The 13,916-nt window shown below is 37.7% G+C and overlaps 1 protein-coding gene across 1 annotated transcript in view; it reads left to right on the top strand.

Moving 5' to 3' along the window:
- SEC13 (SEC13 homolog, nuclear pore and COPII coat complex component) overlaps positions 1–13,916 on the top strand; it is a 40,482-nt gene that overhangs the window by 14,513 nt on the left and 12,053 nt on the right. The window contains exons 6-8 of the mRNA XM_006917616.3: positions 6,611–6,744; positions 7,155–7,278; positions 8,189–8,335. Coding sequence (XP_006917678.1) covers positions 6,611–6,744; positions 7,155–7,278; positions 8,189–8,335 — 405 coding nt within the window. The remainder of the gene's footprint in view (positions 1–6,610; positions 6,745–7,154; positions 7,279–8,188; positions 8,336–13,916) is intronic.

The following is a 13,916-nucleotide window of genomic DNA, read 5'->3' as shown; positions in this document are numbered from 1 at the left end:
ATACAACATATTAGTTTCAGGTATATGACAATAATTTGATATTTACATACATTGCAAAACAATTACCACAATAAGTCTAGTTAAATCCATCACCATATTGTTACCAAAAAATATATAATTTTTTTGTGATGAGTACTTTTAAGATCTCTCTTAGCAACTTTCAAATACAGTTTTATTAACTGTATTCACCATTTTGTACATTATATCCCCTAACAGTTACTTACACCTTCATATATTTCACCCACCCCATACCTCCTCTGTGAGCTTGAAAGATTTTTGTTTGGGGCTTTTTTTACCTTCCACATAAGAGATCATACAGTATTTGTCTTTCTGATTTCTTCCACTTAACATAATTCCCTCAAGGTCCATCCATGTCACAAGTGGCAAGATTTCATTCTTTATTGTGTCTGAATAGTGTGCCATTGTATAGATACACATATCTTCTTTATCCATTCATCCACCCATCAGTGGACACTTAGGTGTTTTCACACCTTGGCTGTTGCATTGAACATGGGGTACATATATCTTTTTGAATTAATGTTTTTGTTTCCTTCAGATAAATACCCAAAAGTCGAATTGATGGGTCATGTGGTAGTTCAATTTTTAATTTTTTGGTGAACTCTAAATTGTTTTCCATAGTGGCTGCACCAGTTTACATTCCCATCAATAGTATACAAGGGTTCTCTTTCCACATCCTCAACAACGCTTGTTCCATCTGGCCTTTTGATGATAGCTCTTCTAACAGGTGTGAGATGATACCTTATTGTGTTGATTTGCATTCCCTTCACGATTACTGATGTTGACTATTTTCATGTACTTGTCAGCTATCTTTATATCTTTGGAAAATGTCTACTCAGATTCTCTGCTCATTTTTAAATCAGATTGTTTCTTTGCTGGAGTTTGTATTTTAGATATTAACCCCTTATCAGATAAATGATTTTCAAATATTTTCTCCCATTTCGTAGGTTGCCTTGTCATTTTATTGATTTCCTTTGCTGTGAAGAAGTGTTTCAGTTTGATATAGTCCTACTTTTTGCTTTTGTTGCCTTTGCTTTTGGAGTCAGCTATAGAAAATTGTGGCTGCGACCAATATCAGGAGGTTACCACCTGTTTCTTCTAGGAGTTTTATGGTTTCAGGTCTTCTAGTCAAGTCTTTAATCCATTTCGAGTTAATTTTTGTATATGGTGTAAAATAGTGGTCAAGTTTCATTCTTTTGCATGTGGCTGCCCAGTTTTCTCTACACCATTTATTAAAGAGACTATCCTTTCCACCACTGCATATTCTTGGCTCCTTTGATGTAAATTAATTGACCGTATAGGTATTTCTGGGCTTTGTATTCTGTGCCATTAATCTACATGTCTATTTTTATGCCAATACCATACTGTTTTAATCACTATAGCTTTGTAATGTAGTTTGAAATCAGGGAGTTTGATGCCACTAGCATCGTTCTTCTTTCTCAAGATTGTTTGGCTGTTCAGGGTCTTTTGTAGTTCCATACAAATTTTAGGGTTGTTTTTTTCTAGTTCTTTGAAAAATGCCATTGGAATTTTGATAAGGGTTGCTTTGAATCTGTAGATTGCTTTGGGTAGTATGGACATTTTAACAATATTCTTCCAATCCACGAACAGTGACATCTTTCCATTTATTTGTGTCTTTTTAATTTCTTTTACCATTATCTCATAGTTTGCATGTACATGTCTTTCACTTCCTTGGTTAATTTATTTTTAGATATTTTACTGTTATTGATGCAGTTGTAAATGGGATTGTTTTCTTAATTTCTCTTTCTGATAATTCTTAGTGTATAGAAATGCAAAAGATTTTCATATATATATTGTGTGTGAGAGAGAGCTTGTGAGATGGCAGAGTTGGAGAAACAGATGCCTACGAAGAATAACAGCAAAATTGAAAGCAGTACAAAGAAGATAAATTGATTACTGTCGAAAACACAGTAATGAACTTGCATGACAGCACTGAAGGAAAAAGTGAAAGAAGAGAGTAAACAAAGAATTTCAACTGTTAAAAACTAAAAGAGATAAAACTTGATGTTCATCACCTTCCAGTTATTTGTGAGGATGTTTTTCTATACAAATATTGTTTCATGTTTATATAGGAAGATTTTTGTATATTTTGCATTCTGCAACTTTACTGAATTTGTTAATTCTAAAAGTGTTTTGGTGGAGCCTTCAGGGTGTTCTATATATAATATCATCTTCAAATCACAACAGTTTTACTTCTTCCTTTCCACTTTGGATGCCTGTTACTTCTTTTTCTTGTGATTGCTCTGGCTGGGACTTCTAATACTGTGTCGAATGAAAGTGGTGAGAGTTGGCATCCTTGTCTTATTTCTGATTGAGACAAGCTTTCAGCTTTTCACTGTTGTATATGTTAGCTGTGGGCTTGTCATATATGGCAGGGGTACTCAACCTGCGGGCTGTGGACTGGTACCAATTCATGGCCTGTTAGGAACCGGGCTGCACAGCAGGAGATGAGCAGCAGGCGAGCAAGCGAAGCTTCATCTGTATTTGCAGCATCTCCCCAGCACTAGCATCACCACCTCACCTCCACCTCAGATCATCAGGCATTAGATTCTTATGGGAGCACCAGTCCCTGGTGCCAAAAAGGTTGGGGACCACTGAATATGGCTGTTAGTATATTGAGGTGCATTCCCTGTATACCAGCTTTGTTGCAAGTTATCATAAATATCAAATTTTAGCAAATGCTTTTTCTGTACCTACTGAGATGATCATATGATTTTTATCCTTCATTTTGTTAATGTGATATATCACTTTGATTGATTTGTAGATGTTAAACCATCCTTGCATCCCTGGAATAAATCTCACCTAATCATAGTATGATCCTTTTAATGTATTGTTGAATTCGGTTTTATAGTATTTCATTGAGGATTTACACATCTATGTTCATCCGGGATATTAGCCTGTAATTTTCTTGTGATATCCTTGTCTGGTTTTGGTATCAGGATTATGCTGGCCTTATAAAATGAGTTTGGAAGCATTCCCTTTCAAAGGAAAGGTTTTTAGACATATCAGTATTAATTCTTTGAATGTTGGTAGAATTCACCAGTGAAGCTATCTGGCCTTGGACTTCCATTTGTTAGGAGATTTTTGATTACTGATTTAATCTCCTTACTAGTAATTGGTCTATTCAGGTTTTCTATTAATTCATGATTCAGTCTTGGAAGGTTGTACGTTTCTAGGAATTTGTTAATTTCTTCTAGGTTGTCCAATTTGTTGGTGTATAATTTTTCATAATAGTTTCTTTGGATCCTTTGTATTTCTCTGGTATTAGTTGTAATGTGTCCTCTTTTCACATCTGATTTTATTTATTTGGGCCATCTCTTTCTAGGTGAGTCTAAAGGTTTGTCAATTTTGTTTATCTTTTCAAAGAACCAACTTTTAGTTTCATTGATCTTTTCTATTGTCTTTTATTCTCTATTTCATAAACTTCCTTTCTGACCTTTGTTATTTCTTTCCTCCCAGTAACTTTGGACTTCATTTGTTTCAGGGACTTTTTCCAGTCCTTGGAGGTGTAAAGTTATGTTGTTTGAGATTTGTGTATGTGTGTGTCTTGAGGTAGGCATTTATCACTACGATCTTCCCTCTTAGAACAACTTTTGCTTCATCCCATAAATTTTGGTATGTTGTATTTCTATTTGCATTTGTCTTAAGATACTTTTTATTTCTCATTTGATTTCTTCATTGACCCTTTGGTTGTTCAGTAGCATGTTCTTTAATATCCATATTTGTGAATTTTCCAGGTTTTTTTTTTTTTTTTCGTAATTGTTTCCCAGTTTATACCATTGTGGTCAGAAAAGATGCTTGATAGGATTTCAGTTTTCTTAAATTTATTAAGACTTATTTTGTTGCCTGACATATGATCTATCCTGGAGAATTTTTCATGTGCACTTGAGAAGAATGTTCAGTTTTTAGATGAAATGTTCTGTGTATATCTGTTAAGTCTATTGGTCAAACATGTTGTTTAAGGTTGATATTTTCTTATTGACTTTCTCTGGATGATCAGTCCATTTACGTATGTATGTATGTTACGTATTTATGTTAAAGTCTCCTAATCTTACTATATTGCTGTCTGTTTCTCCCTTTGAATATGTTCATATCCAAAGGTGCTGTTGTGTTGGGTACATAAATATTTATGTTATATCCTCTTGTTGGATTGACTCCTTTATCATCATGTAATGTCTTTCTTTGTCTCTTATTACAGTCTTTGTTTTAAAGTCTGTTCTGTCTGATATAAGTATAGGTACCCCAGCTTTCTTTTGTTTTCCATTTGCTGGGAATATCGTTTTCCATCTCTACTTTCAGTCTGTGTATGTCCTGACATCTGAAGTTATTAGTCTCTTGTAGGCAGCATATAGATGGGTCTTGGGTTTCTTTACTCATTCACTGCTCTATGATGTGTTTTGAAGAATTTAGTCCATTTATATTTAAAGAAATTAGTGATACATATGTGTTTATTGCTGTTTTGTTCATTGTTTTCTCACTTGATAGTTCCTCTCTTCTGCTCTTGCTCTATTCTTGTGGTTTGATGACTTTATTTAGTGGTATGCTTAGATTCCTTTCTCATTATCTTTTGTGTATCCCCTATAGGTTTTTGCTTTGTTTTGTCTTTCTTTCTTTGTTATCTTGATTTACAGGGTAAACATAGGTCAGAGTTCATCAGAGTGTATGCTTTATGTGCAGTTAATGTCAACTATACCTCAAAACTTTTTAAATTTTGATTTGGATGTAAAAAGCTCAAGGACTATAGTTTTCATGTGCCTTTCTTAAGGTATCTTCTAGAAAATAAGTTTCAGACAACAAAAGTGACTAAAAAGACAGTTATACAGGTGTACCTTGTTTTATTGTACTTCACTGATGTTGCTTTTTTTTTCTTTTTACAAATTGAAGGCTGACCTTCCACCAGCAAAAATATTACAACTTGTTTTATTGTGATACTCACTTTATAGTGGTGGTCTGGAACCAGACCTGCAATATCTCCAAGGGATACCTATATAAATATATTGTAGGGAACTAAGACTAAATGAGGGTTAGAAGGTAGAATATAGGATGTAATGGCCATGTGCTCTCCTAGGGTAGATAGAATGCAACTGTTAAAAGCAGTATGGCACACAAACAGCTAGAGATCTAGATTTTTTTATTTTGGCATCATTTATACACAAACACTTCCTCCTCACCCCACCCCACCCAAAAAAAAAACTGTGAGGGAGAATGGAAAGAGCATTGCAAACACTTTATTAAATGACTTTAGTAGTCATATTGGCAATATTATTCTGAGACTGTTCTGTGAAATAAGATAAAATAAATAATAATGTGACTGTGAACATCACTAAAAGAAACCAGAGCTCTTGAGGAAATGGCTTATTCCAGGTCTGAGTCAGGAAATGTACAAGATAAGCTTGGAACATCTTGTCATACCAGATAGAAAAATTATCAAAAACAAACTTTGATATACTAGGGTTATGTCAAAAGAACCAGCTTGAACAGGCTCACTGCCAAAGATGGGCAGTTTGAGTGTCAAAATGAGAATCATTGCAGTGAACTGAAACCCATCAAATACGCTTAAATCCATGAGTTCATAATGATATTTAAAAGAATCAGTCATCTTTGGAGAAAGACAGGGAACCAGTTCAGAAAGAATGAAGTATATCTTGCCTTTCCTATCTGATCTGTACCCCTGGGGGACCAAATATTAATGAGAGGAATTGCCCCTATCTAGAGTATTCAATGTAATAAATGACAAAGAAATTAATAGAATTACAGTATCACCATTTTGTAATGCCTAGTAAATTAAGAGAGGTATAAATTATTGACAGGTGCTAATAATGGAGACAATCTGACATGTGCCTCCTAATGAAAACATACACCTAGTCTTGGCAAAGGGATCTTTGATCTAGCTGAAAATTTTTAGGAATTGAGAGGAACATGTCGAACTAAGTATGTAACAGCAGAAACCAGCCTGAGAGACTACAGGTCACATGACTGATTCTTCAGCAGAAAAATTGTAAGGAAAAAAGAGGGTCGGAAGAGGAATCTATAAATTAGGATATATAAAAGAATCCCCAAAAAGTGTTTAAATGGCAAGACTAAACTGTCACGTCTAGGGGTGCACATTTGGATGACAAAACTAAAAAAGAAGTCAGGATAATGGTTACATACAGTGGGTGAGGGTCTGTGATTCAGATAGGACACAATGATAGGGCTTCCTAAGTAAATGGCAGTTTTTATTTCTTGACCTGGTAGCAATTACAAGAGTGCTTTAGAGTAATTCATTAAGCCATATATTTACTATGTGTTTTTCTGAATCTGTGCCCTCCCTTCATGACTTAAAAAATGTTAAATTCCTGAGAATTCCTAATTCTTATTTTAAATGCATATTGCTGAAAAAATACATGCACTATTAGGAATCCTTGAAGGAGAATTAAGAGTCACTAATCTTTAGTTCATCAAAACAGCTGTCCTACATAATTCAGTCCTGAGTATTGGAGAGGAAATGAGCAGCAGCCTTGGATCTGCCAAAGCATTGTCCAATGGCAAGGCAAAAGGACAGAGTCCCCACAAGTCCCTCTCCTTACAGATTGGCTGCAATGCCGTCAGCTGGGCCCCTGCCGTTGTACCTGGAAGCCTCATAGACCAGCCATCAGGGCAGAAGCCCAACTACATCAAGAAGTTTGCCTCTGGCGGCTGTGACAACCTCATCAAGCTGTGGAAGTAAGTGGGGTTGTTGAACTTCTCAAGGGATACTTCTTTCTTCCTTACCTACCATGACTCAGCCACAGTTCACAAGAAACAGGATCACCTTTCTTTTTCCCACCTGCCCACAGAATATTATTGTCAATCTGTCAGAGGACATCCATTAAAAAAAAAAGATAACGTGCCTTTTTCTCAAGCACTTTTACTCTTTGCCTAATTCCTAACTGCTAGAGCCGACTTGGCTATAAAGGAACAGAGCATTATAGCTAGTGAACTGAATAAAATTCTACAGGCTCAACAAATGAAATCAGAAAGATGGAATAGCTTCTCAGCCCCTGTGGAGCCAATGGGATTGGGAAGGAATGGAGGTGTGGGAAAGTCACCTGGGCTGCTATCTGCTGGATTCTCTCACTAATATCCCCTATTAGGGAGGAGGAAGATGGTCAGTGGAAGGAGGAACAGAAGCTGGAAGCACACAGTGACTGGGTTCGAGATGTGGCTTGGGCCCCTTCCATTGGCCTACCCACCAGCACCATCGCCAGCTGCTCCCAGGTCAGCTCAGACCCATGAGAGTGTCCCATGTTATTTAATTTCTGAATAAGTTCCATCAGTCCTTGCAGTCTCATTAGGGGAAAGTCCTTAAAAGGTAAGGGCAGGACAACAGGCACCTCTGGACCAGTGGAGATAGGGGAGCTTTTGGAGCCAGGTAATCACACTATGAACTCTTGATCAGAAGACACAAGTGGCTTGCCTCCACTGAGCCAAGAGCAGGGAAATTCAGGATCAGTTTCCCCTCTTGACCTTTGTGTAATTAGAGAGTGGAGGTGCCCAGGTGCAGTTCTGAGAGTCTATTTCCAAGCAAGGACCAGGGCAATGGAAAATTCTAAAACCTTGTGGTCTACTATCCACTCTTCCTAGGCAGATCACAAAAGAAAGACCAAGAACAAGCCTTTAATTATATGCTACCAACACTCTAGGCAAGGGTTAAACCAGGACTTTTAGATTAGGAGAACTCATAAACCAAAGAACTCATTTGAGCCTGTTTTGTTTGGTCTTAAATTTCAGAGGGTTTTTTTTTTAACCTCCTCATTCTCTGAGCTTGGTTTTTAGCCATACGAATTCAGTTGAGAAAGTATAAATAGAGCCAGAGGGAGCTGAAACAAACATGATTTGGCAGGCATGAGGAAAAACCCCAGAGAAAATTTGAGAGTTAGCAATGCAAAGATATACCAGTATGAGGAAAGGAACCTTCAAGACTCTTGATCTATGTGAAGTGTATTCCTGGGGTAAAGGGATAAAAGCATGGGTACTGGGCTGGAAATTGGCGATCAAAATTGTGGACACCATGCTTTGCACTGAATCCACCAACCTGTTCCTGCAAAGGTCCAATATGGCTCCAGATTGGGAAGATATCAATGCATAATTCCTGCCCCCATCTGCTGACTCTCCTGTGTTTTCCCAGGATGGTCGTGTGTTCATTTGGACCTGTGATGATGCCTCAAGCAACATGTGGTCTCCCAAACTACTGCACAAGTTCAATGATGTTGTGTGGCATGTGAGCTGGTCCATCACAGCTAACATCCTAGCTGTCTCAGGCGGAGATAATAAGGTACACCCAATTTCTGTGACTGGTGGACAGGGCCCCATTTTTCTTTGCCTACTGGAGAGCACAGTTGAATTTTCTGTCTAATGGCAGAGTCGCGGTGGGGGAAACTTAATGGGGACTGAGTTTTGAGAATATGTCTTAATTACATCCTTAAATCTTACTCCCCACTGAGAGGTAATATGTCTCCTATTACAATAGGAAAGAAGCTGACAAGAGATTTGACCTGCATATGGGTCACAGATCTATTAGGTGGCAGAGCAAGTACTCAGGCCCAAGTTAAATCCAAAGCCACTACCCTGCTAGTTCATCACCCCATCTCTTTAACTCATTTTCATGATGACAGTCAATTAGCTCTGCCCAAAAAGTAAGTAGATTAGGAGAAGAATTCATAAAGGGAAAAGTTTGGGGGTGGAGTGGTTGTTCAGAACACCCAGGAGACATTTTTAGAAATCAGTACAATTAACGAGTACTTATTCACCCACTGTATACATTTTCCTGGTATGCTATTAGTCATACAAAGGTAGGGTCATGGAGCCAGAGTGACTACTGAGAAACTTAGTAAAACAAAGACCAGCACAAGGCAGGAGAACAGCAGAGCAAATAAACTTGAAAAATGACCACTGCGTTTGAAATTTACCTTATAAAGTTAGGGACCGTCTGCCTTAGAGAAGTCAGCTAGGCAGATAGCAATGGCTTCTTTCTTCTTTCTACAGGCAGTTTTCTTGATTTTTTTTAATTAGTAATTTTTATTTTTCAGTTATTATTGGCATATAGGACTATATTAATTTCAGATGTACAACATAGTGATTAAACATCTATATAACTCACAAAGTGATGACCCAAATAAATCTAGTGCCCCTCTGACACCAGGCATAGTTATTACAATATTATTGGCTGTATTCCTTATGCTGTACTTTCTATCTCTGTGACTATTTTGTAACCACCAATTTGTACTACTTACTCCCTTCCCCCTTTTTCACCCACCCCCTCAAACCACCCTCCCATCTGGTAACCCTCAAAATGTTCTCTGTATCTATGAGTTTGTTTCTGTTTTTTTGTTTGTTTATTTTGTCCTTTAGATTCCACATATATGTACAGTCATATGGCATTTGTCTTCCTCTATCTGATTTACTGCACTCAGCACACTACTCTCTAGATAGATCCTTCATGAAAAACCTTTTTCCATCCCATTACTTTTAGTCTGTGTGTGTCTTAATCTGAAGTGAATATCGTAGGCAGCATATATAAGGATCTTGTTTTCTTATCCGTTCAGCCACCCTATCTTTTGATTGGAGCATTAAATTCTTTTTCATTTGAAATACTTCATAGATATGTAGTTATTCCATTCTTTATTTAGACTTTTGATACATATTTTTCTCTTCTTAAAGAAGTCCCTCCAACATTTCCTATAATACTGGCTTGGTGGCGATGAACTCCTTTAGCTTTTTCTTGTCTGAGAAGCTCTTTTTCTGTCCTTCGATTCTAAAAGATAACTTTGCTGAGTAAAGTAATCTTGATTGTAGGTCCTAGGTTTTTATCACTTTGAATATTTTGTGCCAAGCCCTTCTGGCCTGCAATGTTTCTGTTGAGAAATCGGCTGACAGTCTTAAGAGTGTTCCCTTGTGTATAACTAATTCCTTTTCTCTTGCTGCTTTTAAGATCTCTCTCTTTGAATTTAATCTTTGGCATTTTAATTATGATGTGTCTTGGTATGGGCCTCTTTGGAGTCTTCTTGTTTAAGATTCTCTGAACTTTCTGCGGTTATATCTCTCTTTCTCTCACCAGTTTGGAGAAGTTTTCCACCATTATTTCTTCAAATAGGTTTTCAGTTCTTTGCTCTCTTCTCCTTCTGGTACCCCCCCACCCCCCCACCCCAGTGAAAACGTTGTTATACTTGATGTTGTCCCAGAGGTTTCTTAAACTGTGTTCATTTTTTTTTGGATACTTTTTCTTGTTGCTGTTCTGATTGGGTGTCCTCTGCTACTCCATCCTCTATGTCACTATTCGATCTTCCATTTCATCCACTCTGTTGATTCCTTCTTATATACTCTTCATCTCAGATATTGTATTCGTCATTTCTGACTGGCTCCCTGTTATGTTTTCCGTCTCTATTTTTATGTTTTTTATCTCTTTGTTAAAGTTCTCACTGAGTTCTGCTCTTCCCCTAAGTTCCTTTAACATCCTTATAACCAATATTTTGAATTCTGCATTTGGTTTATTGATTGTCTCCATTTTGGCAAATTCTATTTCTGGAGCTTTGTTCTGTTCTTTCATGTGGGACATATTTGTTTTCCCATTTTGGCTGCCTCTTTATGTTTGTTTCTATTTATTAAGTAGGGCTCCTAAGTCTCCCGGTCTTAGTAGAGTGTGCTGTGGGGCCCCTTGGCACAGACCTGGGAGGGGTCCAGCTTCAAGCCAAGTTCAACTGCAGCCTGTGCATCTCCGGGGCCACCTGGTAAGTGTCACCAAGCAATCCACATATGGCTGCCACCCATTCTGGGCTTATAGGTGCCTCGAGGAGCCAAGTCAGAAACCGAGGCCACCTACCACTGGTGCAGGGCTTGGGGCTGCTCAGCAGAGGTACAGGGCACACTGAGGCCAGATGCTGCTGCTTTGGGTTTTGTGAGCCTTGAGAGATTTTATGAAAGTTTGCAGCAGAAGTCAAGACAGCCCTTTTGTGTGGAATAAATCACTAGAAACGGCTTGGGTGGACCCACAAGTTAAAAGAGGCAGAGTCTCAAGGAATCCCCTGGGCGGAGCAACCTGTCTTTTCCAGGTTGATGCAGCAGGGAGGGCTCAACAAAGGAACAGTGGCTTCTGCCTGCACCTCTGTCCAGAAGCAAGCCACCCTTTCAGCCCTCGCCCTGAAGCCTAATAGCTCAGCGCCTCCCCGTATGTCCCTGGTGCCCCTGGAGCAGCTGCCCCGGAGCTGGAGCTCAGAACAAGCGAGTCGGTCAGCAAGTAAGCCCAGGCATAGGCCCTCCAAGAAAACAGTCTCTGCTTTCCGCAGCCCTCCGTCTTACTCAGCCTCAACCTCCACTGGTTTTCACAGCCAGAGGTAGTGGGGACTTATCTTTCCGGGACTGGCACCTTGGGCTGGGGAGCCCAGTGTGGAGCCGGGACCCCTGTCGGGGAGGTGGCTCTACAGCTAAGATAGCCCTCCCAATTCTTGATTGCCACATGCAGTTGTGGGAACAGGCCATTTCGCGTCTCCTCCCATTCCACTGTTTTGAGGCGACGTATTATTTGAGGTGACTTAGTTGTAGGGCTCGTGTTCAGCCAGATCTCTGGCAATTCTGTGTACTGGTTGCTCTGTAGTTTTGTTATAATTTTGGTGTGGTCACTAGAAGAGGCGTGCATAGCCTCTACCTCTACACCATCTTGAATCTTCCCAGCTTTCTTGATTTTTTTCTTTACCCACTGTCTTAATTTTTTAATATAAAATTTACCATCTTGACCATTTTTAAGTGTACATTTCAGAAGCATCAAGTACATTCACATTGTTGTGCAGTTATCACCACTATCTCCAGACTATTTTCATTTTTCCAAACGGAAACTCTTCCCAAGAACTCCCATACGCCTTCCCCAGCCCTGGGCAACCACCATTTTACTTTCTGTCTCTAGGAATCTAACTGCTCTAGTGACTTCATGTGAGTGGAATCATACAGTATTGTCTTTCTGTGATTGTCTTATTTCACTTAGCATACTGTTCTCATCTATGTTGTAGGTCATCTATGTTGTAGCATGTTTCATAGTTTCCTTCCTTTATAAGGCTAAATTATTTTTCATTGTAACACATTCTGTTTATCCACTCATCTGCTTTTTTAAATTACAGTTGACATATAATATTGTATTAATGTCAGATGTACAAACAGTAATTAGACATTTATATAACTTAAGAAGTGATCATTCCAATAAGTCTAGTACCCTCCCGACAGCATACATAGTTATTACAATATTATTGACTATATTCCCTGTGCTGTACTTTACATCCCTGTGACCGTATTTATTACTGGCAATTTATCCCTTCATCTTTTTCACCCATTCCCCCAAGCCCCCTCTCATCTCGCAGTTATCAGTTCTCTGAATCTATGAGTTTGTTTCTGTTTTGTTCATTTATTTTGTTTTTTAGATTCCACATATGAGATCATATAGTATTTGTTTTTCTCTGATTTATTTCACTTAGCATAATCCCCTCTAGGTCCATCCATGTTGTTGTGAATGGCGAGATTTCCTCCTTTTTTGAGGCAGAGTAATATTCCATTGAATATGTACCAGTATTCTTTATCTATTCATCTGTCAATGGACTCTTAAGTTGCTTCCTTATCTTAGCTGTTGTAAATAATGCTGCAGTGAATGAAGGGGTGCATATATCTTTTCTAATTAGTGTTTTGGATTTCTTTGGATAAATACCCGGAAAAGGGATTGCTGGGTCATATGGTATGATTTCTGTCTGAATCGTCCAGCAATTGATATCAATGGGCGATAAAGTCCCCTACTATTATTGTATTACTATCAATCTCTCCCTTTATGTCTGTCAATATTTGCTTTATATATATGTGAGCGCTTCTGTGTAGGATGCGTAAATATTTACGAGAGTTGTATCCTTTTGTTAGATTGATTTCTTTATCATTATGAAATTCCCTTTGTCTTTTCTTACAGCCTCTGTTTTAAAGTCCATTTTGTCTGATATAAGTATTGCCACCCTAGCTTTTTTTTTATTATTTCCATTTGCATGAAATGTCTTTTTTCATCCCTTTAAGTCTGTGTCTTTCCATTTGAATTGGGTCTCTTGTAGCCAGCATATGCACAGGTCTTGTTTTTTAATCCTTTCAGGCACCCTTTTCGGTTGGAATATTAAGTAGTCAATAGTTACTGTTAAAGTAATTATTTAGTATCAATAAAGTAATATATCAATCTCTATAATTACTGTTAAAGTAATTACTGTTAAAGTAATTATTGATAGATATGTGATTATTGTCATTTCATTGATTGCTTTCTGATTATTTTTGTTTAGTTCTCTGTTCCTGTCTTATTTTTCTGTTTTGCTTTCTTATATGTTGATGACTTTCTGTAGTACTGAGTTTGGATTCTTTTCTATTTCCTATATATCTCCTATAGATTTTTGGTTTGCGGTTTACCATGTGCTTCATATATACCAAGCTGTGTTTATAGCAATCTGTTTTAAGTTGATGGTTGCTTAAGTTCAAACACTTTCTAAAATCAGGACTATTTTTACTCACTCCTTCTACATTTATCTTTGTCGTCATTTTTTACTTTTTTCAGATTGTGTGTATCCTTTAATTTATTATTGTAATTACCCGTGATCTATCCACTTTTTGCCTTTTAACCTTTGTATTAGTTTTATAGCTAGTTGTTCACTGCTTTTAGTAAGTGTTTGCTTTTATCAGTGAGAATTTTTCCCTTTACTTTCTTATTCATATTTTTTATCTTTTTAAAGAAGTTACTTTAACATTTCTTATAATAGTGGTTTAGGGGTGATGAACTCCTTTAGTTATTTGTTGTTTTTGTTTTGGGGTGTTTTTTTGTTTTGTTTTTTGGTCTAGGAAACTCTTCATCTGTC

Source organism: Pteropus alecto, unplaced genomic scaffold (assembly GCF_000325575.1).
Source record: "Pteropus alecto unplaced genomic scaffold, ASM32557v1 scaffold75, whole genome shotgun sequence".
In the NCBI taxonomy this organism is placed as follows: domain Eukaryota; kingdom Metazoa; phylum Chordata; class Mammalia; order Chiroptera; family Pteropodidae; genus Pteropus; species Pteropus alecto.
This window is presented reverse-complemented; position numbering and strand designations above follow the sequence as displayed.